Genomic DNA, 27,347 nt, shown 5'->3' with positions numbered 1-27,347 from the left:
ACAGCAAGCTGAGGAGGCCATACTGACTGGTTGAGAAGAAGTCATCCTGTTGGTGGCAATCTCTGTGGAGGAAGGCTCACCAATGTGCTTTCTGGAGAGTCTCAGGAAGAGGTGCCATGGGCTTGTAGCCTTCTCCGCCGACTGGTTCTTCATATTTGTATTTAGTAATCCCATAGGACTACTGCAGGAGACCCGATACTCTATATTTTTGAACATCACAATATGAAGTTGGCTGGGTTAGTTAGTCTTTTTATTGCTCTTTTGTTTTAGTGTTAAAAAGCTTATATATCAGTTATTGCCCTTGTCCAAATGCATCATTGCTGGGCACTCCTAAGAGTAAAAATAATAAAATTTCTGAAGAACCCACAATGAAACCATCATTCTAAAAGTAAAAATGTGAATGGAAAAAGCGCTGACTCACAACATAATCAATAAGAGTTTGTTTTCGTTTAAGGATGCATAGCTATGCAGTGAATTGGAGAGGTATGAGAAATGAAGGAATGTGTTACCCTTTTCATACAACATAAACAATACTTCGGGCTTATCTAAAGAACAACACAGAATAATTATATGCCAGTTAAACCATCATGGTTTCTTAAAGAATCCTGTAAATTTAGCTTGGTAAGGGTGTTGAAAAGTCTCTCTAGCACCCCTCACAGAATGCTGTCCAAGGGTTTCTTGCCAGAGGGAATGACTATTAAATAGGTCTAAGTTTGATGTGAGATCCACATCCTATTGAAGTCAATTGATCTTAATGTTTCTGGATTTCACCTTATATCTAGACAGGAAATTCACTGTGCAATATAATAATTATTGTCAACCACTGCTGGCAGGAAGAAAAAAACTTCTTAATGCATAATTTGTTTATCAATTGTAACATTACTAGTTAAAGTAAATGCCCATACATTTCAAGTCAACAAATTTATTTAAAAAGAAATGAATTTGTGTTATCAATTGAACTTTCTGTAATATATATTGAACTGCTTACTGATGAATAATGATACACTACCTGAAGTTGTAAGTTGAAGTGCTTTTAAAGGTCTTAAAAATGCTTTTGTTTATATGAAGAAAAAAAGGATATATTTTTATTGAGACTGTAATCCTACTTCAAATAAGCCAGCTGCTCTGTGTAACACTGCTGTCCTGGGAGTAAATCCCATTGAACCCAGTGGAGTTTATTTCTGAGTGGACATGTGTAGGATAGCACTGTTAAGTGTGTCTTTCATAGAACCAACCCTTGGAAGTACCACAATTTCAGAAGGTAATGTTTTGAAGATCAAAATTTCATCAGAGTGGGTTGAGGGTCCAATTAACTTCTAAAATTAAAACTGACAGTCATTAAGATTTCCATTTGGCAACCAAAGGCTTGCAACATACAATACTTCAAAAATAAATAAAACAACACTTTAAGGCATGATCCATCAAAAGTAGTATCCTGAACTTCATCAGAGCATTAAACCATGCTATAATGTTGGATGTTAAAAATAAAAAACCACTCCCCCCCCCCCCCCCGGTAATTAAAAGATATCAGATTTGTAACAACAGATAACAATCTCAAAATGCATATGGTGAAATTTGACTTACTGGGTTCACTAAACTGATGTCTTAAGGCAGCAAAAGGGATTTAAAAACACAATGTGAATAAATGGAATCCACTCCAGCTTCAGGCGGAGGGGTAAGTGCCACAAACTTACTAAGTCCAATTGCAGATGAATAATGTAGCCCCTCAAATAGGGAGAAGGAATCGCTCCAGGAACTCCTAGCGCTGTAATTCTCCAGCACCTTTGCAGCACACAGTGTTTAAAAGTAGAGTTTTAAAAATGCTTAGTTTGTAAGCAACATGAAGCCCTTGGGTAGAGAAGCGCTTGCTGCGGAGTTTGGGACAGCAAATCCTTACAGTGGAGTGGAAATGTCAGTCAAAAGCAAAAGAACAAGGCAGCATAAAGGTCCTTCTGCTTGTTGCATTGCATATATGCTTAATTCAAAAGAATTGTAGATATGAACAAGCAAGACTTTCCTCCGTTAGGAAAACATGCATCTCTTTTGTGCAAAGTCTTTGTTTCGCTCAAAGTTAAGGCGTGAACAATACAAAGGACACCTTTGAAAGATAGCGACTTCAGAAAACATTTCTTCCCTTCTTATCTGTGTTGAACTTGCCTCCTCCGTTATGTCTGCAGCTGTCAGTTAGCAGAATCCATATGTTCTTGCCTGGTAAGAAGAGGCTTTCCACTGGGGCTTGCAGAATGTGTGTGCATCTCCTTTACCGTTTCCAGCAGTGCTTTCCTCTCCAGTTCTAGAGTGAGAATTGTCTGCCTCAGCTTGCTTTCATTGTTGAGCAAAGCATCAACCATGGCCTCTAGGTTTTGGATCTTTCCATTTGCCATCTTAAGGGACAAACAAGAAACATATACAGATTGCTTGTGAGGAAAACAAGTAAGAACACGCAGACTGCTCCCTCAGCACACCTTTCTATTCCTCTTATGTGAAACCAGCTGAAATTCACATGTGTAGAACAATAAATATAGTACAGCAATCCAAATTACTGGCATACTTAACTTACAGCCAGTTTTGGAGTTTCATCTTTCTACACAAAATGAAATTGAGCCTATACTGGGGCAATGCAGATGAAGCTTGTTTCCCTCATGGCTTTTTTTAGTGTTTAAGGATAGAGTAGAATTGAACTGCATCTAGATAAAAAAAGAACACGGGACAAATGTGGACATCAGTGTTTGGTGCAGGGAAGATTCCTGCCAACAGTGTAACGACTAAACTTCTCCACAGCCACCACTGGGGGAAAAATACCACTTTGCTACTTAATAATGAATAAAATTTTGTGTATGATATATTCTCCACATTCCTTCCAAATCTTGTTTACTTAAGCTCCAGAATGACTTAAGCCTACAACATAATACTGAGTAGAAAAACTGAAAGCCAACAAATCTACGTCATGAATTGACTAATTCATGTGTAAATTTATTAACCATGGCATTTTAATTAAGAATAGCATTGTTAATCCAGAGCTACATCTATCTAGCATGAGCCTCACTGATGCTGAGGCAAGGAAACATGAATCATGATTCAGACCAAACAAATAGCACACAAAAAATGCCTGCCAAAGACTGTGAAATTGGCTTTTCGGCTCTTCAACTTTAGCAAGCTTTGACCTGGGAAGCATGAACCTGGGTGATTTCTATTCTTTCCATCTTTTTACTTCCCAATTTTGATCCCAATGATAAAAAACCCATGCTCAAAACAAAACAAAAACCAAATGGGAAACAGTGTGTGTTTGTGTAGACCTTGGAGAGCAACAGTTGCACTATTTAAGCAATTTCTGTTGATGTCATAGAGCACGGGTGTCAAACACAAGGCCCGCGGGCCGAATCCGGCCCGCCAGACCTCGTCATGTGGCCCGTGTAGCCGCCCTTTCTCGCTGCTGTTCTCGCCCGTCCAGTGCACCATCGCCTGGTTGTGCGCCACCGCCTTTCAGCATGAAGGAGGTGGTGAGCAGAGAGACCGCCTCTGGAGGTCCCCCGCCGGCGCGACCTCTCAGGCCGCCCGTCTCGTCCCGCGGGATGCCGCATCTCTGGCGGCCGCTCGAGTCCGGCGGGCGCGCCGCACAGGAGGCGCCCAACGCGAGCAGCAGCAGCAAGCGGAGCGGAGCTGCCCGGCCGGACGCTCCTCCGCGCATGTCGGCAGCCGCTGCTGGTGCCATGCTTGGCCTCCGCTGCGCCGGCGCCGGGCAGGGATGCGAGTCTGGTAGGCGAGGCGCGGAGGCGGAGGACAGGAGGGAGCGAGCCGAGATGGAGGAGGGAGTGCAGCACGGACGCGCGGTGTGGGAAACAACGTGCCAGCAGGAGCCCGGCTGGCCGCCTTCCCCGACGGCTGCTGGCAGCAGGGCTGCAGCGGGTGCGCCGGAGCAAGTGGACAGGAGCCCGGCACCTGGGCAAGCGAACGTCCCCCTCAGCCTCGGATTGCCACGGAGGGCAAGGGGAGGCGGCTGCCTCAGGCAGCAGGATCCACAGGGGCAGCTCAACCCCATCGTGGAAATGTGCTTCCTCCACCAGCGCCAGATTTGGGGCCGTGCGGGCGCCTCACCTGCCCCAAGCCAAGGGAGCACAAAATAATGATAATGATGCCTATTTATTCTATTGGGGGGGCACCAAATTTTGTCCTCACTCAGGGTGGGTGCCATATTACCAAAGTCCGCCCCTGCCCTCCCTCAATGGGATTTGAAATCCAGGGATTTGAAATCCAATAAATTCCTAGGAGTGCCCCTGTCCGTACTGAGTAAGCCCCTCAGCCCCTAAAAGCAGATGATACGAACTTTTCAACATTGTGATAGTGATGTTGTGATGCGGTAGCAATATATTGCAGTGTTGAAAAGCAGAGGGAGGAACAAGCAGCATTGGCCCCCGTCAGAAACTGGGGGGCAACCGACACATCTTCCCCCCCCACCAGCGCCTGGCACAGGGAGGAGGCAGCAACAGGCGGAGAAGGAAGAGAAGGTGCAGACAAGCCCCAGCCACAAGACGCAGTCCGGTAAAGGTGCCCTCAGACTGGGCCTGCACAATGTTATGATACATCACCACAGGGGCAGACTTTAGCCTGCTCAAATATTTTAGGCCGATACAACCGGCCCTTTGAGGGTGACCAAACTGCTGATGTGGCCCCTGATGAATTTGAGTTTGACACCTCTGTCATAGAGCATAACAGTTGCTGTGTTGGCTAAGCAGCTCATAAATTTACTTCCTTCATCTCATCTTTTTTCTGCTTACCAATTGCCTGTATCCGCATGGTACAGATACCTAGTATTTAAAAGCACGATGTAGTTATGCTCCTGTACAAGATATCCCAGTGAAATAGAGATGACAAATCCACTTGGCATTTCAGGACTTTTATTTTTTTAAGGATAATCAAATCCCATAGTCATCTGATTTTCTAATAATCACCAAGAGGGGTTCCAGAAACTAGATGTGCAAATGTTTTTCAAATACAAAAACTCACTGATTACTGATGCATCCAGCTGTAAATAAATGAGCCACTGAGCTATATTTAATGTATATTGTATAATGTGCAATCAGTACCTGCAGCTCCTCAAGGAGGTCAAAGTTTTGTTTACGTAAATTGGTGTTGGCTTTTTCCAATTTATCCATCCTTTGATTGTCATTGAGAGAAGAATCTATCAATTCATCTTGAAGCACATGATATTCAACTTCATAAGCTTGCAGCTGTTTGGCAATATCCATCTCAAATACCTAGTACATATGTAAAATGGAAGAGTGCCTTGAATTTTTTTTAAAAGAAAACAACAACCAGAAAACCTGCATGCATATTCTGTATAAGATCCTGTTTGGCTCGCTGTCTATAAGAAAGTCAGATAATCCAAACATTCTTCCCAAGCAAAATTTATTGTCTATCAGAGTTTCATTTTTGCTGCCTCTGAACCTTTTTCTTTTTTCTCTCTCCAGTAACAGGGTGACCAACTAAAAGTAGTATCAACCACTTTAGTATCATATAAAAGCATTTTTGTCATGAGAGAATGGCCTCATGTCAGGTTGTTTCACAGCTAGTTTCACAGCTATGAGGATCACATTATAGATCATGCTATTCATTCATTCATTCATTCATTCATCCATCCATTCATTCATTCCACTTGTTCAAAAATGTTATGAGCCTACTGAGATAAAGTCTTGTAAAAATTAAGGGAACATTGAAAACACAAAACACCCAACTGCCTAACAAATAAGTTAGCTCCAAAAGTTATCAGGTGCATTTCAAGATTACAAAGGAAGTCAAGGCATCCAGTGGCTAACATCCTATTGGTTTTTGAAAGCCAAGAAGGGCTCGTCTGAATAAAGAACATTTAGAATATTAATTCACACCAGAGAGATAACCAACGGTATGCCAAAACATAGTAAAACCACAGACAATAGTTCTCTTCCAAGGGGCTAGATTATAGAGCACATCTATTTTGCTATGAGTTATATTGATTTGAGGACTGAACTATGCACCTACAACATCTAGTTCACCAAATGCAACGTACTTAGATTGTAGAGTGGTGCAATACAATGAAAGGAGGAGTCATTAAGAAATGAACTGGGGAAAGCCTTACTACAGATTTCTAGAAAGAACGGCAAGAGGGGCAAAAACTGGAATGCCAGACATGCAGGGATACCAAGGCCTTGGAATCTGAGTGGCGAAGAAGTGAAGCATCAACGGTTTTGATGGAATTGGGAGGCTGCAAAGTAGGACCTGGTGGGAGGTGAAGGGAGGGATGGACAGACTGTGGTGTTTAGAAGATGAAATGTCAGGGAAATGATGAGAATTGGTAGAAAGGCTAATAGTCTTAAGTAAATATTATTTGCCATTCATTACTTTCTCTCCCTCACTTCCATTTTGCAGAGCATTAGCTTAATTTCTTGCTTTCAGGAAATATTGCATTATATTAAGTGGAGAGGAAACTCAGCCTTGATTCTTTTGCACAGGACATATTTTACTATTGCCAAATATCCAAAGCATTTCCATTGTTCAAGTAAACTGTCTATGCTCACTATGAAAACACAGGAGGAAATCTAGCTATATAATCCAGCTATAGTATTACCCCCAAACAATTCTGGCTAGTCTCTACAAATATTTTTTAGGTCTCCGCAAGGAACATCTACATTCTCCAAGTGCATAAGCCAATTCAGTTGTGGGTGGGTGGGTTGAGTACAAATACATTTCTTGACTGGGGCATCAATAAATTACTAGTAATTTTGCAATTTACATCTTCCTGGTAATACCTAGCTTCATACCTGGTTTATGGTTTTTTCCATCTGTACCAAACCCAGATTTGGGAGAATACATTTAACGAAATCAACTATAGTTTCCAAGTTTTCATGTTGCAGAATTAAGGGCTTATGGCTTCCCAGCAAACTTAAAGCCACTTTAAATATAACTTCTGATCCTTGGAGAAACAGCATGTCTGGGGGGGAAAGAGTGGGTAGGGGGAGAAGGCAAAGAAGAAATTATAACGAAAATTTTAAGCAGCTTGGAATCCACTAAATGCTCAAGTACCACTGTGTATCAATAATTGTTCTGGTAATGGCAGCTATATTCCAATTCTCCGATTTGAAGATTTCTAACAATAAGTGACATACTGATAAAATAATGCATGTAGCAGTTCTATGTATCCTGCAGCAAAAGGCACATTTGAATGAAACAATAGAAGAAAGGGACAGTTTTCTGTCTGACATATATCTTACATTGCTTTCCACTTACACCATATGTGCATTCTACTGACAGCTGTTAGTTCCAGTCTAACCTTACAATCATTTGCCATCTATAATAAATGTTTGATGCTTATATGCCTTTCACTTAAATAAAGTCGGACAAAATTAATTTCCAGCAAGGCATCCAAATTTAAGAGAGCACACTGAAGGAAAAAACTAAAATTAAAATACATGCTAGAATTAGGGCAGATAATGCTGAAAGCATAGCCAAGCAAAACTAATTTTCGATTTAAGCCAAGAGCAGTGTTTATGCAAGAAGCTGGGGGTGAGGGAGATAAGAGATCAGTTCAAGGTGACCTATGCTATGTTAGTGTGGCAGACATACCAATTGTCTTGCTCCTGTATAAAACAGAAGCATTTTATAATCTTCCTCAAAGATCTTACCACAGAGAAGGGGTCATTCAGGCTCAGGCAAGGGAGACGGGCCCAAGACCTCTTCATAACGCTAGAGGTGAAGAAGGGGAGAGCTGATTCTCCACCACTCCCAATGCAAATGTGGAACCCGTTACTTGTTTTAGCCAAAACATAATTCTGCTTCCAAGCTGAAGAGGGTCAGTGCAAGCACAATGCCTGGTCTCTGTGCCTGGCAGTGGGGTGGTGCTCTGACCCCCTGAGAGAAGCAAAGAAACCCTGCATGCTTCCATCAACTTTCCCTGGCTCTGAGCAGAGGAAGGACAGTCGAGGCAGGTGCTGAAAGCCCACACACCTCTGCTGCCCCTCACCCACTAAGAAGGATGGTGCAGGCATGGAGGGTTGCCTGCTATGTGGCTGGAGCTCTAGGTGCCTGGCAGAGAAATTCCACTGGCTTCTGCCGCCCCTTACAGTTTCACACTGAAGAAGAAAATCAGAGAAGCTTCTGCTTGTCCCTGACCCTGTGCTGCATCTCAAATATACATCAAGGCCCTACCCCCCTGGAGGATATCCACGTGACAACAAATTTCTTGGTTGACCACCAGGGCCGCACATAATTTGTCGATCCCTGTACAACACATCAAACATTTAAACAAAAGGCCAATTGTTTTAAGAACATATCCAGGGCAAAGGTTTGCTGGATCTGGGTGGTGAGCCAGTAACGACGTAATGTAGACATCCAAACAAATGTCAGCGTGATTCAAAAATACAATCTGGAAACAGAGTTAACATTGTTTTTCTATTGCTGAGCAAATAAGAGAATACATCTTTTTTTGTATAGGACCCTCATATCTACACAGGGGTGTTGAAAGTTCAAAGAGGCAGAGAGAAAAAACAGAGGCGGGTTAAACACGCAATGCAGCCCTCTAGTCCACACAGCCAATTTTTTAACGTAGGACTTCCTTATCTGATATCTGGGTTCCCCAAAGACCTACTCTAGCATAACAACTACAAGAGTGAGCTGCTGAACCAGGAAGGCCCTGATTCAAATATTTCTGTAAAAGAAAAGGGACTAATGTGTGCAATTCTCCTTTTGTTCTTCTTCATCTAAAGTATCATAAAAATAATTCTTTGTTGTCTTTGGTACAACAGAGTAAGTAACATGGCTATCCACTGCTGTAATTCATTATTTTAAAGAGAGAGAATGCTCTCCTTATACAAAGTTTTGTGAGCAACTTTCCAAGTATTGTTGCAAATCATTGCTTCCAGTGTAGCAAGCAAAGTTTTGCTTTTTGTTATAACTCCTCCCTAACTAGTGTCATTCTTTGTTCCACAAAGCCCTTTTATATGTCTATATTTCATTACATATGCACAGTGCCTTTCAAGTGTATTTGCCTTTTTAACAAGTTGCCTGTGTTTCTCTGCAAGAAGGGAAATGAAACAGAAAAAATGCACAATAATTAAAAACAACCACTCTACATTTGGAAACATATAGGGTGGGATATATACAGATAGCATATGTTTTAGTTTATGTGCATTCAAGCAAGACATTGATAAGTAATGCCAAAGATCATATTTTTTTATTATGCATGACTGTGAAGAGGAATGTTGGATTATAATTTCAACATGTTATATTTGGAATGTCAACTTGATTCCATACTAAGGTATGATGCAATCAATAGGTTTAGGCAGAGATTAGGGCCTCCATCAAATTTTTGTCAACCATGGAACTTAGGTTAATAAGATGCAGTTCAGTCAAATCAGAATACTGTCCCAAATTACTAACAGCCTAAGCAAAATTCACAATGCTTTTGTCCATAGAATATGTCACATTTAAAAATGATTTTGTCCCATTTTAACCAATTGCCTATTTGTCAGAAAGTGTGGTTATGAAAGACCTATTCCTCTGTTTACAAACAAAGATAAAGCATTTGACATGGTGGAACGAAAGCATCTGCATTTGCTATGCTCTGTCTCCACATTCTTGTCCATACAATCTTAAGAAAACCACTCATGTCCTATTAGCTGATTGGCTCATACTGATAGAAAAAAACTTCCTGAATTTCAAACAAATAATATATTTAAAGGATCCTAGGTATCCTTATCATTTATCGTGACTTACCAAATACTCTAGCCACAAACCCCAGGGGAAATTGAGAGGCAAACATGGTAAGAAACCAGGGGGCAGCATACAGACTAGGTCCAATTTCATGTGCTTCAAAATGATTGTAGAGATCTCTGTGGTAATCATGAAGAAGTCGAGAAAGTTGATACATCTGGATCTGCACAGGCAAATAAAAATAAAGGTTGTTAAACTAGACAAAATGTTTAAAGGATTTTTCCCTGGGACCTTTATGTGATGGTCCAAATGCACATTTATATGAATGTAAGTCCTGGTGCATTCAGTTGAAATTGTGATCCTAAGTATACTTTCTAGGAAGCAAACTAAAATTTTCATATCCACAAATTAGCATTCACACACCTGAGAAAAAGAAAAAGAAAACTGAAGCTATTTTGTATTGGCCTTCTACATTGTATTCGAAAATGAAAACAATCCTTCTTCCCCCTTTTATGCCAGCTAAAAATACTGTGATTTGGTGATCTTCACAATCTTATTAAAGGATACTTTTGTTTTCTCTGAGGAAAACCTCATAAATCTATTTGCACACAGCCACTGGCAGCCTATTGAACTGCTAACACACTCCAAAATTGTGCCCTAACTTCAGCAGATACACAGCTGACAATGTTCCCATTTGGCACCCTTCTCATTCAACCTTTCTGAATACACAGGTAATAAAAATTCACGAGTGTTTCACGTATTGTGCTTTCTTTTTATGAACATTGGGTGGAAACGCAATATATGATTCTTACGTTGCTGCATTTTTTAAAAAATAAAATAAATAAATAAATGCAAGCTGGAGCTCCAACCTGTAAAATTGTCATGTCAGGCCGATACTGCTTCCTCAGGCCCATGTCAAACATAAGGAACTTGAGCATCTTGAAAGCCTCTTCTTCACTCATATGAAGCAACAGCACACCGGCTACAAAGCTGAGGCCCTGGCAATAGCCGACTTCTGGATCCAAGAGGGAATAGGCCTTCAAGATATTGTAAAGTGACAGCTGCCCAGCTCCAAGCTGGGCTGAGAAATATGGATGCGTCGGAAAGGTGCGGCCTGTGAAAATTAAAAATTGGGGTTAGCAACATAAATATTAATAAAGCAAACATGCCATGTTTTCGTGTGAAGCAAACAATTTTGTTAGGCCGCTTCTCTAATAAACTATAAAGTCTAATTCAGCCTTTCTCAACCTGTGGGTCCCCAGATGTTGCTGAACTACAACTCTCATCACCCCTAGCTAGCAAGGGCAGAGCTCAGGGATTATGGGAGTTGTAGTCCAACAACATCTGGGGACCCACAGGTTGAGAACCACTGGCTAATTGCTTTGATACTATAGATCAGGCTTCCACAACCTCGGCCCTCCAGATGGTTTTGAGACTACAATTCCCAGCATCCCTGACCACTGGTCCTGCTAGCAAGGGATCATGGGAGTTGTAGGCCAAAAAGCATCTGGAGGGCTGAGGCTGAGGAAGGCTGCTATAGATTGAAAGATTTAAATCCAATATAGACTTTGCACTCTATATGACAGGGTCTCTTCTGTGACTCCTATGAATATGTTGTGTGTTTCTCATTGCTGGCAATCTGCCCCTTAAAAGACTCCTGTACCTGTATTATCCCCCCTCACTGCAAGCCTGCCAGTGTCTGCCTAATGCTGACTGCTCATGCCCATTACCTCACACCTAATTAAATAAAATACCTCAAATGTTTTTGAAATATTGATAGCATGAACAGAATAAACACAAGGAACATGAGAATTGGCATCATGGCACACTCAGTCTTTTAATTTAAAGGTGGCTAACATGAAAACCATTGAAGTTAGTCAAATTTTGAAGGATTAATCCTCTGTAAGGGCTACCATGTTTTCAAATTTCATGTGAAAAAACAAAAATGTTATGTCCATTTTAATCTGAAAATATGTTAAATTTTAAAGTTGGCTATCATGAAAATCACTTGAGCTACCCATCTGAAACTTTTCAGGACTGATCCCCTCTGTAGGGACCACCATGACTGCAAATGTCATGCCCTTATGTGAAAAAACAAGAAAGTTAGAGCTGATTTGGGTTCACAATGCAAATGGTATTTCTGAAGATTTGCAATTTCCAGATTGTGATCTGGATGCTGGTCAGAATGGGCCTGAAACGGATCTGATCCAGATTTACAAATTGGGATCACAAATCAGATTGGGGGATCCATGTAGATGTTCCATGAGGATTGGGAAGAAAATGTTTGCTCCTCTGAAAGACAGCAAGAGAAACCACCAGTTTTTCTTTTCTTCCATGTTAAAATACACTCAAGGTAGGTTTATTCCTGCATCCCCCACATCCTTTCAAGTGCAGCTAAAGCAGTCTTTTGTAGCTTCGCACTTGTTAAATCTCACCCCACCCTTTAATTTCCGGAACATTGCATCTATGGGAGGTGTGTTGCCTTGCCAGATGCTATCAGGGCTCTCTTATTTCAAAAACAAAGGCAAAGCCCGAAGCTAAGTCTTCCTGCAAACAGATTAGTGCTCTGCACACTGTATACTAGGAAGAGACTGTTTGATTTCTGGGTCTGGCTGCTCACTGCCCAGGCTGGCAGGAAACCGAGTGTTTCTGCAGATGTAGCGTGCTTTGCTTCCCAACTGGAAGAGCAGCTTGTATTGCAGCAGCTACCTCCCTGCCCAAAGTAGGAGTTGTTCCAACACACGCTGAACAGTTCTATTCAATGTCTCCTGTTTGGCAGAAAGTCCTGCTCAACAGAGTCACTTTGAAAGCATGAGCTAACTAGGAAAGGGAACAGATATCCAAAATGGAAAAAGACATAATAATAAGAATGAACAAGAAGAGTACTTAATATTTCCCCCTTTCTTTCTTATTACATGATAACTGATGACAGGCATTTCTGGAATACACCTTTCCTTGGAAGGATATGGATTAAGGCAGCAATCTGCTGTGTCTGATCTTAAAACTCACATGGAAGCTGGCTGAATTAACTGTGGTGAAAGGCAATTTGCACAGGCTCCTAAGCCACTCTTAAAGTACTATGCAACGCAAGGAGAAAATGTTCCCAAAACATTTCAAGCATAGGCTTTGTTTTCACAGAAAGAGGCTTAAGAAACAAGCAAAAGTATGTGTGCCTCAGCTAAAAGATACAGCTTCAGCGGAAAGCAGGCACAATCCACTGCAACATTCAAATGAAGGGATCTAAGCATTTAGTTTCAAATATTAGCAAATACTAATTATGTTTTTTATTCTAAAAAGCTGCTAAACTACCTCTGAATACAAACCAGCCAATATGTATATAATCTAATTTAAATGTATAGCTATAATACTAATACATGCTTTTTTTCAAAAAAACAAAACAAAAAACCCTTTTAACCGCTGCTTATTGACAGTCCCAGCTCCTGCCCACCTAGCAGTTCGAAAGCACCCTTAAGTGCAAGTAGATAAATAGGTACCGCTTCATAGCGGGAAGGTAAACGGCGTTCCGTGTGCTGCGCTGGTGCTGGCTCGCCAGAGCAGCTTCGTCACGCTGGCCACGTGACCCGGAAGTGTCTCCGGACAGCGCTGGCCCCCGGCCTCTTAAGCGAGATGGGCACGCAACCCCAGAGTCGGTCACGACTGGCCCGTACAGGCAGGGGTACCTTTACCTTTACCTTTTTATTGACAGTTCAACATGTCTTAACTTGAAATGCTCTAACACTCTGATACAATTTGATGTGGTGTTGGATAATGAAAGATCCATACATTTTTAGTATTGTGTATATTTTGTTTAAAAACCCATTTTTTCCTAAATAAGAGACTACACTCAAAATGTGTTGGGAACATTTTCATTTTTGTAGTGAGACACTGGAAACTCATAGCAATGTGTTTCTGTGCCTTGCTAATCTTGGGCTGTTGCCATTTATATTCTGTGGGGAATGGAGAAAAAGTCCCCACTAATGTGAAGTGTAGGAGGCACAGGAAGTCGCAGAGGATGCAGTGCATTTTATCATTATATTCAGAAGTTGTTTCATTACACTGACATTTTATCTGTATTAGTTTATACAGAGTAAAATATGCAAAGGTTTTTTTGTATTTATGCAGGTCTAGACTTTATACACTGTGTCTTACTGCTTGAGTGGTCAGGAACTATTCCTCCAGGTTTTGTCATCATTCACACAGCATTGAAACAAACAGATGCATAAGGAAGTTATTTAGAATTTTAGAACTTACTTAAGAGATTTTAAGTTGTGTTATACAGGAAACAACCGATTTAAAGGTAAAGGGGACCCCTGACCTTTAGGTCCAGTCGTGGCCGACTCTAGGGTTGCGGCGCTCATCTCGCTTTATTGGCCAAGGGAGCCGGCGTACAGTTTCCGGGTCATGTGGCCATCATAGCTAAGCCGCTTCTGGCAAACCAGAGCAGCGCACGGAAACGCGGTTTACCTTCCCGCCGGAGCGGTACCTATTTATCAACTTGCACTTCGACATGCTTTCGAACTGCTAGGTTGGCAGGAGCAGGGACTGAGCAACGGGAGCTCACCGCATCGCAGGGATTCGAACTGCCGACCTTCTGATCGGCAAGTCCTAGGCTCTGTGGTTTAACCCACAGCGCCACCTGCATCCCAACAACCGATTTACGTGAGTTCAATTGATGTGTGACTTTGCACACTGTGGTGACACGGAAGTGGCCAGAAAAGGGGATGGGCTTATGTGCACTCCACCGTCACATGTGATGACCTGGAACACAACCCCCGGGGCAAATCATAGGTTGCCTTACATGCTTTTATAAGTGCTTCTTTGGGGACCAGTAGATTCGCTGGAGGGAAACTATATGCAGCAGACCTACTCCCAATGCCACTCAAACCCTTTTGAGTTTCTGAATCTTTAGAATCATAGAATTGTAGTGCTGGAACGGACACCAAGGGTATTCTAGTCCAAGCCCCTGTGATGCAGGTATCATATATCTGTTTATGTTTTCAAATTTCTCCTCTGCAGTCATGAGACCTAGACCCACATTCTACTTTTTAATCTGCCCTTTAAAAAGAAACATGAGGTTGAACACGCCATGTTGTGAAAGGAGAATACTTTTGAGCACCAGGCATTGTCTCCAACCTAGGGAGTTCATCAATGCATATAGACTGCAACAGAACAATAGCTTTTAAATAAAATCCTGACTTTAAAAGTGTACCTTCTCAGCAGAACACAAAATGCTAAGTATAATGTCAGTTGTTTTTTTTGTAGACTTACCTAGGTCAATAAGTATTGCATGCTGCTGAGAGGTTAGCTGCTTTAGGAGTTCTTTGTAAGGTGTATCCTTGGGTTGCTGTTTATTTGCAAACTGAGGCTTAAGCTGGTATTGTTCTGATAAAAACTTCCAGATCTCACCCCGGTGATGGCGAGGAACTCCTTTCCAAAAAAAGGCAATAGGAACCAAAAAAGGAAAGGAAAAAGAGAAGAATTAATTGGAATGGGGGGGGGGACCCCACATACTATCTATCACTGTACCAGCCATCTGTCTCAACTACAGTATCCAATAATTTGCACCTTAACTCACACAAATTATCTACTAAAGCCTACGTGTGGGCCAAATCGTCAAGAGCAGTACTAAACGCCAAGTGGTGGTGGTAGAGCTAAAGTTCAAGGCAGGGTGGGGATCTTGAGGTAGACAATCCCTCTTTTCTCAAATCACCAAGGACAAAGTAAGGTGAATATACTATCTCCCACTGCCTGTTATGATTAGGAAGGAAGGAAGTTAATGGAAGAGATACTGCTTTCTTCCAATGATGCTTAGAACACCTGTTAATGGATGTAGAAGGGGTGCTGAGATGTTCTCTCTCTTCCCTCTTCTAAAGTCATCATTGAGTCAGTCCTCGATCCACAAATTTCTGCATACAGTAGTGTGAAAAATTCACTGAAAGGTAGGCACAATTTGAGGGGTGAGGAATGCTAATGAAGCAGACCCTTTCTGTTTTTGCTCAGCAGTATGTCACCCCACTGGGGCACAGTTCCCAAATGAAGGTGTCTGCTGCTCCATCCCATTTATCCTCACTGAGAAGAAGAGATGGGGAGAAGTGAACAGAAAAACACAGCTTACTGGTGCCAGCACCACTGACATTAAAGCAACCTAATTGGCGATTTCTCCTTGGAGCAATATCATTACTGGCAGTGGAGAATCACAATCACTAGGTTCTTTCTCAATGGGAATTGTACAGTTCTTGTATTCACTTTTAAAATGCACACACATTTTACTGCTGACCGGGGAAAGGATACTGACTAGTTTTGTTGGGTAGCAATCATAGCAGAAACAAAAAAATCCAGTTTTTCAGACTATGTGTGGGATACAAATGGCAAGGTACTTCAAAGAATTTCCCCTAGAAAACTAAAGCAACAGCACAATCTTATACATGCCTAGCAAGATGTAAGTACCAATGCGTTCAATAGATAAGTGGGTATAAGACTGTGACCTAAAACTGTACACAGAAAATAGCTTTATTAAAAAAAAAAGGAATACATTTTACCTTTCCCTCACTGCTAACACTTTCATTACAGTCTTCAGATAATTTTATTCAGAAAGACGGCTTATAAATATTTAAAATAAATAAGAATTGTCCAACTGGATGTTTAAAATAAAAAGTATGTTATGGGGCTATGTCAGAAATGGGAATATAATCAATAAAACCAGCAGTAATGGGGACTTTTGGTTGTCTCACTCCAGTTTCAATCAACCTTAGCTGGTGTTCAGCAACATCTGGAGAACCACAGGTTCCACATCCCTACTTCAGATCAAATCACGGATCCCATTTTAACTTCCTAAAGAAGATCCTGAATAATTAATCCTGATTTCTATATGCAAATGTACAGCACTTCCATTTATTTCCATCTGCTTGCAGTTATTCCCCTTTATGTTGCAGACGGGGCTGACTAGGACTGAGAGTGTGTGTCTTGCTCGTGACAGAGGCATGATTCAAAATTGGGACCTCCTGATTTACTCACAATTCCTTTGTGGCTCTGTCCATGACAACCTCCAAGTTTTCGAAGTCTATTCCATGAGCACTGAGAGTGAATGAACCTCAAGCACTTGGAGACTCATGAAATGCAGCCATATTCATATAATACATTACCCGCATTATTTGAATAGGTGTTCTGATTATGTTCCAAGAATGTGTGTGCACGTCTGCAATAATTCAGTACACTTACCTTTTCCAACAGCAGAATGTATTTTTTCCATGTCAAACTTCACCTTTGACCTTCCTGGCGTACTCAACATTTTTTCCCAGACCAACGTTACCTCTTTGAGGCATGGGGTGATTTCTTCATAATCAAGCTTCAGACGTTTGTTTAGCAGATTGTTTTCAGAAGCTAGACAAAAAAGATTAAAGAGGTACATGATAATGACACTCAGCATATGATAAATGGAGCTTTGACAGTTCACTGAAAATGTCAGCCTAATGAACCATGACACTCAGAAAAGGCAAGCGTGTTTCAGCAGCTGCAAAGGGGAAATAAGGTAAAATAAGAATACGACAATGCTACTGAATCATATTCAATGTGCTGCTGCCCCATTATGGGCATTTTGAAAGGCTTGTCCTTACTAGCAGTTTACTGCATGAAGTTACTGAAAACATTCATCTTACCTGCACTGTTTACTGCTTACACATAGAGAATAGTACAGACTTGAGTCCAAGCTGAAAACTGTTGTGAGTCTGAAAATGCAGCTGACATGAGCCATACAGTCAGTGTTCCTACAGAAGCATCAGGTGGGTTGGTGCTAAGTGGGGTCAGGATTAGGTAAAAAAATAAGAAGGGGAAACTGAACTCCCTGCATCAGGTAGGTGCCTTCACTGTACTTTTTCAGCACCTGCTAAAAACATTTTTTGTTCAAGAAAGTCTTTCCAGATGCACAGAAGTTGACGTGTGTTTTAATGTGCTTTCAGTTTAACTGCTGGTTGTAATTACATTTTAAATTTTTAAAAATACCTGTTTTCAACTTTTTCTACCATGTTAATGTTTGTTTTATTTTCTGTAAACCACTTACAGTCAAGTGGTATATAAATAAATGAAATGCTGTGAGCACTACCTTGGGCCAAAGGAGGAGGAATCCCAACTGTCTATTCTTGCCATGCTAAGAGGGAGATAATTGCCTATCCTGAGGCTCTTTGCTGCCCAGCAAAGGGAAGGGAAGGCTTTGCTGTTACAAGATCTCCTGGATTAATTGCATTTTGAGGACAGAAAGTACAGTCAACTCGCAACTTTACACAGCTGAAGGCTAGCCAGTTGAAATCGCATACATTAAATGCACGGAGGGAAGACAGCTTACAAGCTCATTCTGCACTGGGTTTTCCCAGTGTGGAAAAGAGCTTTTAAGCTCCCAGACTTGCTTACCACGTTCTGGGAGGTTCACATGAAGGCTCTGGGAAGCTCTCATGAGATTTTGGATGAGCCCAAAAGATCCTGCAAGAGCTTCCCAGAGTTTGCTAAGCATGCCTGAGAGCTTAAAAGCACTGGTAAGTGCTGTACTATGTTTTTTACGTATCACTTTCTGGTTTTTAAAGGGTTGTTTTGACTATGCATGATTTCGGCTTTAAACACTATCCCCAGAAGATAACCCATGCATAAGATGCAAATTGACTGTATTGCTCTTTTTCTGTAGATGAAAGGGTTAGGGTTAGGGACTACCATACGCCAGAAGAAACCCTATAGAGAGAGAACTGGAACAGAGGGACCCAAGCAAAAGGAGATGGAAAAAATACAAGTTAATGCACTGTGTTTCCTTCTACTTAAAGGGCAGCATTAAAAGCACTGCCTGGACACTAAGCATAACTTGGAACCATATTTAAAAAGTAATCTGTCATATCGTAGCTGTCACTTTAATGATGTCTGCTTTGATATATGCACAACAAGCCCTTGCTGTGATGATACATTACCAGCACACTGTCATTCTTGGGACATATTATTCCAATACATCATAAGAATGCTGTCACTTTTATGATTTAATAGCATTATGCATCATAAAAAACAGCACTTTCATTTATTATAGGAGTGAGACAATCTATAGGAGAGTGCAGCCTTAGTCCTCCACTGCAACTTCAGTTTACTGATTGAAGAATACTTCCTTTTCCAGTTTGGTTTTGCCAGTTCCTTTCAAGATTGCACAGTATAGTGGCATGCTAAAAACCATATGCAAACAAAGAATAAAGGATTTTCCTCGCCTCCGATTTCCGGATCATGACAAAATAAATTTGCTTAATAGCACCTTACCTGGGCCATGCAGTAAAGGAGAAGGGGGGGGGGGGATGCAACTAAAAGCAGCAGACAGATCATAGCTGTGAGTAGCCACAGAAGTTGTGAAAGGGCTTGTTTGGAGGAGAGGGTCAAGGAGAAATTCTGTCTTCCATTTTTGCGTCTTTCATGGATTATAGAGGATACGAGGCAGAAATAAATGTTTCAGGGTTGTTTTGGTTGTTTTTCAAGTGTCCCTATTGCACTTAAAATATTTGTAGGATGACATTCAATTTCCACCAGTACTAATTTAAAGCCAGTACCTCTCACACAGATTAAAGTGCGAGCTCAAGTCTTGGGAGATTTTGACTCAGAATGACTTAGCAGGACACTAACAGAGGTTGAGTACTTTAAGCATCTCGAAGGTGGATCCAAATATACCAAAGCCACAGGTCAAAAGAGTCAGAAAATGAGCACCTTATCAGCACTTCCAGGAACTAGGCTAAGAGTAGCCACTGATAAAACAAGCAAAGAGACTATTAAGATAAAGTAAACAAACTATGGGTAAAGTACAGCAAAAGAAGGAAAGCAAACAGGACAGGATATTGGGAAGAAAGGAATCTGAATAAACACAAGGCAAATGTTATCAACAATACTTCCAGAACACTTATTTATTGTCATGGTAAAAAGTCCAATAATGTAAGGTTCCCCTGCTCCGGCCATTCCTCAAGTTTTTGATCCAGTAATTTACTTACCTTGCAACTTTTGATTTTCCTTTTCCATCCTAAGTAGTAGTATCTGCTGCAGAATTGCTTTTTGCCACAGTTCCCGGAGCTCTCTGGGTGTCCTCTTCCTCTCTTCTTTTACTGCCCTAAAGGGGCCATCTTCACAAACTGCTTGCAATGGTGATCTGGGTGGAAGTTCGCCCAACTCAGAGTATTCTTAATATGGTGACAAAGCAAGAAAGAAGCATTCAGAAGCCTTTTACTGGTATCTAAATGTTTTTAGTTTGGATTTCTAGATCAACACCTCAGGTAAGCATCAGTTACAATATATCGATAAGGTTTGTGATGCTGTGGAGAAAATTTCCCAGTCTGTGCAAGGTAGGGGTGGAAATGAATAGCTAATTTCAAAGAGCTGGAGATCCTGGAAGCAGATTAAAGTGGCTTGCATGCCATCGCTATGCAATGCATGTCACTTTCCACTTAGCAATTGTAACATCTGGTGAAATTTACCCAAAACACAAAACCAAAGAAGCTCCCAGAAGTAGTTTGTGATATGGCAGGAAGTCAACTGTTCTAATTTTTAAAAGTCAAAAATTCTACTGGATATCCTGAATACCTTGGGCACAACTCTCAATGGAAAGATCCACCTTATTTTGGGGAAGGCTGTTCTATGCACACCTACATGCAGATTTTACTTCTTCTTGCCATATATATATGTGTGTGTGTGTGTGTGTGAGAGAGAGAGAGAGAGAGAGAGAGAGAGAGAGAGAGAGAGAGAGATAGAGAGAGAGAGAAACGAATTAGTCTCCGCCAGGAAATAAACATTTAAAATTGGATACATATTGTGCTAATACCACAGTACTTTTAGGATGCCAATAATCAAAATAATTCAAGAATTGATTCTTGTACTGGAAGACTCTTTCCAGTGAAGTCAATGGGACTGTACATGAATGTCCATATGAGCAGAATGCTTAAAATGAAAGACTGGAATCAGGGGGAGATCTCGGCTGAGGATTTAAATCTGCCACAAACACATTGTGCTGGCACTGGAAAAGTGATTATTTCTCAGCTTCAGTTTCCAAATGGTTAAAGGGCAATAATAACATTGTGAGAGCAAAAAAATGAAGCAAAGGGCAACAAAGTAAGCAAACTAATACATCTTAGCGTTTGTAAATAACTTTAGAAAAACCTGCATATTTATTCAGGTCTGTGAGCTGACAGAAATTCTGCATATCTGCAATATGTGTAAACTATGAACGTTTTCAGATAATTTATTTTGCTTCCAATGGAAGAACAATGGAGGTAATTAGAGCCCCAACCCTCCTCAGAAATTACAAATCCTACCACTCTGTCTTTTGCTTAAGATATTTAACCACACATAGGTGCCCATTTTTGCAGCTGTTATAGAAATAGCAACTCATTTTTCAAAAATAAGAACAGTTTCTAAGGATGTTGAATTTTATTATCTAGCAACCACTTCTGAGCTCTTCTTACACATAGTCCTGCATTTAGCTAAACAGTGCCTACAAAACCTGGATCATATACAGGGCTTATCAAACTCAACTGGACTTTATTCTCAATACAGTAGTTCCTTTAAAAAAGCACGTAACATGAACACAGTGGTCTCAATCAAAGTGCTGCACATGGTGTGCGGCCCACCCCACCCCTTCAAAAGCCACTTCAAAGGACAGAAGGTATATCCTGTAAGACACAAGCAGCTTCTGCTGGACGGAAAAAACAGTCACCACCCATTCTGTTTGTATGTGTGGGCCTCTATGGATCATAGCCAGCATTACTAGCATATTCCAGAGCTTTGATCATTTGTACTCCTTACTTTCAATGCAAGAATCTAAATCCTCCCAAAGCATAGACTGAAAAGCAAAGCACTGCAAGAAACAACAGTCGTTCCATTCTTAAAAGTAAAAGAAGATCTTAATTCATTGCAGGGGTGCCATCTCACCCTCGGGATTGTGGGTGCCCGCTGCTGCAATACAGACGTGCGACATCGCATGCACACACACATGTGCAGGCATGTGCATGTGATGTTCTACATCAAGGTTGTGGAGGCTGGCGGCGGCAGCAGCAACAGCAGCTCCTCTTCCTCCTCTCCAGAGTCAGCGAGGCACCTTTTTCCATGGGGAGGGGCTCGGACTTGGCAGCAGAGAGACTCTGTCCCCGTGTCTGAAACAAACTCTTTGAAAAGGGTGTCTCACTTGCTGGCTGCAGAAGGTGGAGCTGAACTGCTTCTCTCCCGCTTGCTGGCTTTCCTCAGTGACTTTCTGGGTGCCTGGCCCCCACAATTGTTGTGGGTGACCAACCTAGAGTTGGCTGCTATGATTCCTTAAGAACCAAACTCATGAGGCGTTTGACCTTTAAAAGCACAAGGGACTCAAACTGAGCAGCTCTAATCTTCTCGAATCACAAGCAGAAGAAACAGTGCCACCCAGTGTACATGTTGAAAACAGCAAGCACAATTTAGCAGGGCGACCACCAACATTTCCCCTCCTCAAGTTGTGGTTTTAGTGCCTGCTGCCAACATAATTACAAATCAGATTAATAGCAGGAAGTGGTGCTAGAGGATGTAGCTGAGGCATAGGCAAGCATGGCCCTCCAGATGTTTTGAGACTACACTTCCCCATCATCCCTGACCCCTGGTCCTGTTAGCTAGGGATGATGGGAGTTGTAGTCCCAAAACATCTGGAGGGCCGAGTTTGCCTATGCCTGATGCAGCTGGTAATGCCAGGAGATTAATGGGACATCTGCTGCTGACATAATTTTTTTTGTATCAAATACAACAAATTAAATTGAGAACACTTTGCTGCTTTTTAAATCCTTCTGAGTTTAAAGAACATTAAGAAGAATCCTGTTGGATCAGTAGATTCACTAATTATGAATCTGTTCTTTGGAAATTCATGATATTGTCCATCCACAAAAAAGATTAGATCTTTTATCTATAGCATAAGTTAGGCAGGTTCTTTTTATCTAAGGAAGACCATTACCATCGTGCCAACTAGGAGAATCGCATCCTTTCTGTGGGGTTGCCACTCTTAAGAATATCTGTTGTCTCCATGAATGCCGGCGGGTCCTCACAGGGCTTTCGTGGATAGAAGCTGCTTCACTTGACTTGGGCTTGTAGTCACTAAAATTAGAAGGATTGTCAGAAGCAGATTTGTTTATCGTTCCGGTAAAAACTGTAAAATGAAGCTAACTGCAATATGTTTTGCAGTCAAGCAGAATGAACAAATCCTCCTAAGTATTTGCAGCAACAAAGAACAAACACCAGTTCTTCATGTAACAAGCAGGCCACTTTAGAGAAATGCTGGGCCCACGTGAAACTAATATTTAATTTTAGTTAAGTTGCTAGCGCTACCCCTTTCACCCAAAATACCTCTGACAAAAATAGCCTATGGAGAGTCTTGTGCTCTGAACCTTGAACATCCTTTTATAAAAATGAAGCAGTGGGAGTGAGAAGTAATATAAACCTCCAAGAAAGGCCTATGGGTTCTTTTTTACTTTCCCCACACATATTTTTATCGTACCCCTATTTTGTGGAGAAAAAGCTACAGCATAACATTGGACCACACTTTCTTGATTATGCGACAGCATCCCCATAAGGTGACATCCTAAGTCATCAAGCTCTAAATCACTTTCCCAGGTTCTACAAATTCGGCCACAAGTAGAAGATTCTTCCACATAGTCAGTATTACTGCAAATTTCTTACAATGGCCTCACTTATGCTGGTGACCCTTAGTCACTGGCACTCTGCCGCTTACAATTTTCTTCTCAGGTAAACTGTTGTCGTCTTTCCAACTGCAGTTCTTTATTTTCTGTTCGTCATTTTGAGTCAAACTACTATGAGGTGCATTAATCACGCTTTTAGAAAGCTGTGCTTAACGCTACTGGTTTTCCTTTGAAGAAAAAGCTGCTATTTATCTCCAAAGGAAATACGAAGAGCTTTGTCATGGATTCACAGTAAGCAAGGTGGGGCAGATAGGAAACTGGAGAGAGACTCCCCTCCAGATTGGGGAAATGGCACCAAATCAGGGCCTTCGGCTGCATTTCCTCCAAAATAAAAGTGGCAGCATTAATGAAATGTATACTTTGGCCCTTTGAGAGAGTTTCTGAACGCACAGTAGGTAGGGAGGGTTCGTGTGGAATGTGAGAAACTACAACTTTGACCCATTCTGCTCACAAACAGCAGTCACTGAAAAGCTACCGAATAAGGACGGCAGCTTACTTTATACGAATCACTGCCATCACATAACTTTAGAAAAGCCATGGTCTTCAAATTATCTACATTATTTATAAATATGAATAATACACACCGAAGTGAAATGGTTTTTTTAATTAGATTACCACACCAACCATTTATGAACAATTATAACTTTTAACAATTCCCACTGCAGTCTGAGACAATGTTTCTTAAACAATCACAGATTTTTCAGCTGCAGGAAGAGAACCCTACCTTTTTGTGTTCCTAAAGTCAGAGGTGTTATTTTCATCTACAGGAGCCAGAAATTTTAAGAAGTTTGGCACAGAAGAGGAAGAGTGAAGCTTTTTCCGTAGAGCAGAACGGTAGGAGGTGCTGAGAGCAGTTGAAAGGGGGAAGTTCAGAAGGAGGAAGTGTAAGTATACCAGGTGAAATTGAGAACAAAAACACAAAACAGAAAAAAAAACCTGATCAGTATTAAACCAGAAAAATAATAATATTTGTAGGTGTTAAAACAAATAACAAACCAGAAAAATAATACTTGTAGGTATTAAAACAAATAACAAGAAATCAAAGACTAACATTGAAAGACATTTTAAGTCTCTCTAGGGCTTTAATCCAAATCAGCAATGAATAGGAAACCTCACTTCTCGAACTTTTAAATCAGTGGGAGGAGAAATCACCTTGGCTTTTACCTCCCCCTCAGAAATGAGTGGGGCAGCAGTGGTTTCTTCTGGGTTGGTCTCATGAAATGGAAGGGAAACGTGGCAGGAAAATCACCAAATATGATGGTTTGTGTAGGGCTGCTATGTGACCCTTACATGAAATTTACTTGAATTAAGAAGATTTCGGCTGGATCCATGTAATTTTTTTCCTAGCACCAAATGTGCAGCAAACAAATGCATCTTAACTTTCTTCCTCTCCTGGCTTCTTGATGAAATAGTCGTGAGAGAGTCGTTAGGTGGACATTTAAGGTCAATCTATTCCCACTGCTTTTCTCAAGCTTTGCAACAGCATACGGTAAAAGTAAAGGGACCCCTGTCAGTTAAGTCCAGTCATGAACGACTCTGGGGTTGCGGCGCTCATCTCGCTTTACAGGCCGAGGGAGCCGGCGTTTGTCTGCTTCTGCAGACAGTTTTTCCGGGTCACGTGGCCAGCATGACTAAGCCGCTTCTGGCGAAGCCAAAGAAGTGCATAGAAACACCGTTTACCTTCCTGCCAGAGCAGTACCTATTTATCTACTTGCACTGTGTGCTTTTGAACTACTAGGTTGGCAGGAGCTGGGACCGAGCAATGGGAGCTCACCCCGTTGCGGGGCCTCGAACTGCCAACCTTCCGATCGGCAATTTTAAAGTTTATCTTCTCTGTATCGTTCCAATTTTAGTATATGTGCTGCCGAAGCGAGCATGGCAATTTTAAAGTTTAAACCACAGTGCCTAGTAAACAATAATCTGAGTGTGGGATAATGCCACTACAGAGAAGCTGCTCCTCAGAGTAGGGGGAAAGTCCACTCCTGTTCCTCAGACTACATAGCCCACCAAAGGTTGTGAGAACTTATTTTTACTTCCACATAATTAAGGAAACACCTCAAATGAAGCATGAAAAGTACATCCATATAGGTGAAAGCATGAAACCACTGGGGTTTCTGGTGGTTTTTATGTTTTAAAATGTTCTTTAAAATGCGGATCATAAACAAACTCCCCACATCTCTTCTCTCACCTCTTTGGCACAGCATGCCCACTTTGTTCTCCACTTGAATTATGCCTAAAATGTTTAAAGAAATTGGGCGAAGAGGCCGAGGGATTAAGACGAGCTGGCGGAGGAGGAGGAGGAGGAGCCGGTGATGACTGATCGGAAGAACTTTTAGAGCTGCAGCCAGGTGTGTTCATATTTTACAAGGAGGGTTCCAGCAGGGAAGATTAAACAAAAGGCGAGACAGAAAGAAACGTGACAAATCAAAGAAAACATTGAATATTTACAGATAAATTGTAAACAGATAAGAACATTGGCAGGATTACTGTAATAACCTGCAGTTTTATAAGAGTATATATTTAAAGTAGATGAATAAATTAGCAAATTAATTTAGTTTAGATTTGCGGAAGATATTAAAAATAAATTTAAGGAACTGCAGAAAGAGGGGGAAGGAAGTCAAGTTTTGAAATGTTAAAGTGATTGTAAATTAGTGAAATGTATAAATCTGAAAAGCATAAATAAAATTTTTTAAAAGACAAAAAGAAAAGGGCAAAGAGCTGAATAAAAAAAGATGTACTACATCACTGCCTTTGTATTAACCATGTTAAGTAACAGCACAGGCACCAGGGACAATGGGAGTGCTCTTCCATTGATTCTGCTTCCTCCATGGTGCTTGGTGTAACCAAAAAGATATTCTGATGTCCCCAGTAGGAAGGCAGACATATGACAATTACATCGGCAGCAAACACAAAGCAGTGCTTTACTTCTTGGAATGGTCCTCTTCTAGCCTTAAACAAGCCAAGATGACCTGGCTCATTTTATCAACGCTTATGTGAGCAACAGGAGCACAGCTTCCAAGACCGTGGGAAGGCTTTGCAGTCCAGAAAGGATGGTTGCTAGTTTCTCTTACATATATTTCCCAGCCTGCATCAGGCCTTGAGTCGTCAACAAAGTTTTATTGCTAAGGCTTTGACGTACGGATTCTGAACAATTTCCATGCCCATTAGCAACCACACCCAGCAAACCAGGGGATAATGCAGGGTCAGGACTGTTGATGCAATTTGTATAGTGGAGGGATGCCTAAACATTTTGAAACGTGTTAATGCTCTTTTGGGGATGCGTTTCTGGTGTCATTCTAAGGAGCTAATGTGGGAAGAAGTTCCCTTGAAGTATCGCGTAATTGCAACACAAATGCAGGATCAAGTTCCTAGCAAGCTCAGCTGTCTAGATAACTTTGTATGAAATAATAATAATAAATCTGAATTTAAGATAATCACTATTCTGGATAGCAGGGAACATTAAAACATGGGTAGGCAAACTAAGGCCCAGGGGCCGGATCCGGCCCAATTGCCTTCTAAATCCGGCCAGTGGATAGTCTGGGAATCAGTGTGTTTTTACATGAGTAGAATGTGAGCTTTTATTTAAAATGCATATCTGGGTTATTTGTGGGGCATAGGAATTCGTGCATTTCCCCCCCAAAAAATATAGTCCGGCCCCCACAAAGTCTAAGGCACAGTGGACCGGCCCCCTGCTGAAAAAGTTTGCTGACCCCTGCATTAAAGTGATGCACACCTTCTTTGGTTTTTGCATAACCAAAGTTCAGAGCAAAGAACATTTGACTATATGTTCTTGAAGCAATGGAGGCATATATAGCCTATATTTAAAGTTAAACTTAGCAAGGCTTTTTTAAAAACAACAACAAACTAACCAACCCCTATTTTCACCCTTCCTCCCCAAAACTTTACCAGCTCTGTAACATGCAAGCAAAAGCAATACAGCAGTGCTCTGTGTCACAAAAG

General features: G+C 41.3%; 1 protein-coding gene and 1 long non-coding RNA gene across 5 annotated transcripts in view; one reads left to right on the top strand and one right to left on the bottom strand.

The window, feature by feature from the left end:
• Nucleotides 1–228: 228 nt before the first annotated feature.
• Nucleotides 229–27,347, bottom strand: part of TBC1D1 (TBC1 domain family member 1) — an 83,814-nt gene continuing 56,695 nt past the window's right edge. For 2 of the 4 annotated variants that reach the window (XM_081207606.1, XM_081207609.1), the window contains 11 exons: nucleotides 25,576–25,725; nucleotides 24,112–24,231; nucleotides 22,646–22,785; nucleotides 19,677–19,862; nucleotides 16,900–17,061; nucleotides 14,950–15,108; nucleotides 10,551–10,795; nucleotides 9,745–9,904; nucleotides 6,795–6,964; nucleotides 5,085–5,255; nucleotides 229–2,384 (listed from right to left, as the gene is read on the bottom strand). In XM_081207606.1, coding sequence (XP_081063732.1) covers nucleotides 2,181–2,384; nucleotides 5,085–5,255; nucleotides 6,795–6,964; nucleotides 9,745–9,904; nucleotides 10,551–10,795; nucleotides 14,950–15,108; nucleotides 16,900–17,061; nucleotides 19,677–19,862; nucleotides 22,646–22,785; nucleotides 24,112–24,231; nucleotides 25,576–25,725 — 1,867 coding nt within the window. In that variant the 3' untranslated portion in view covers nucleotides 229–2,180. The remainder of the gene's footprint in view (nucleotides 2,385–5,084; nucleotides 5,256–6,794; nucleotides 6,965–9,744; nucleotides 9,905–10,550; nucleotides 10,796–14,949; nucleotides 15,109–16,899; nucleotides 17,062–19,676; nucleotides 19,863–22,645; nucleotides 22,786–24,111; nucleotides 24,232–25,575; nucleotides 25,726–27,347) is intronic. The other 2 variants (XM_081207607.1, XM_081207608.1) reach the window with 2 other exon arrangements.
• On the top strand, nucleotides 19,824–25,675 carry LOC308594650. Its single transcript, XR_014011521.1, has 3 exons — nucleotides 19,824–19,955; nucleotides 24,155–24,271; nucleotides 25,589–25,675. It is a non-coding gene; the product is annotated as an uncharacterized lncRNA (long non-coding RNA).

Source organism: Podarcis bocagei, assembly GCF_964188305.1.
Source record: "Podarcis bocagei genome assembly, chromosome: 9".
In the NCBI taxonomy this organism is placed as follows: domain Eukaryota; kingdom Metazoa; phylum Chordata; class Lepidosauria; order Squamata; family Lacertidae; genus Podarcis; species Podarcis bocagei.
This window is presented reverse-complemented; position numbering and strand designations above follow the sequence as displayed.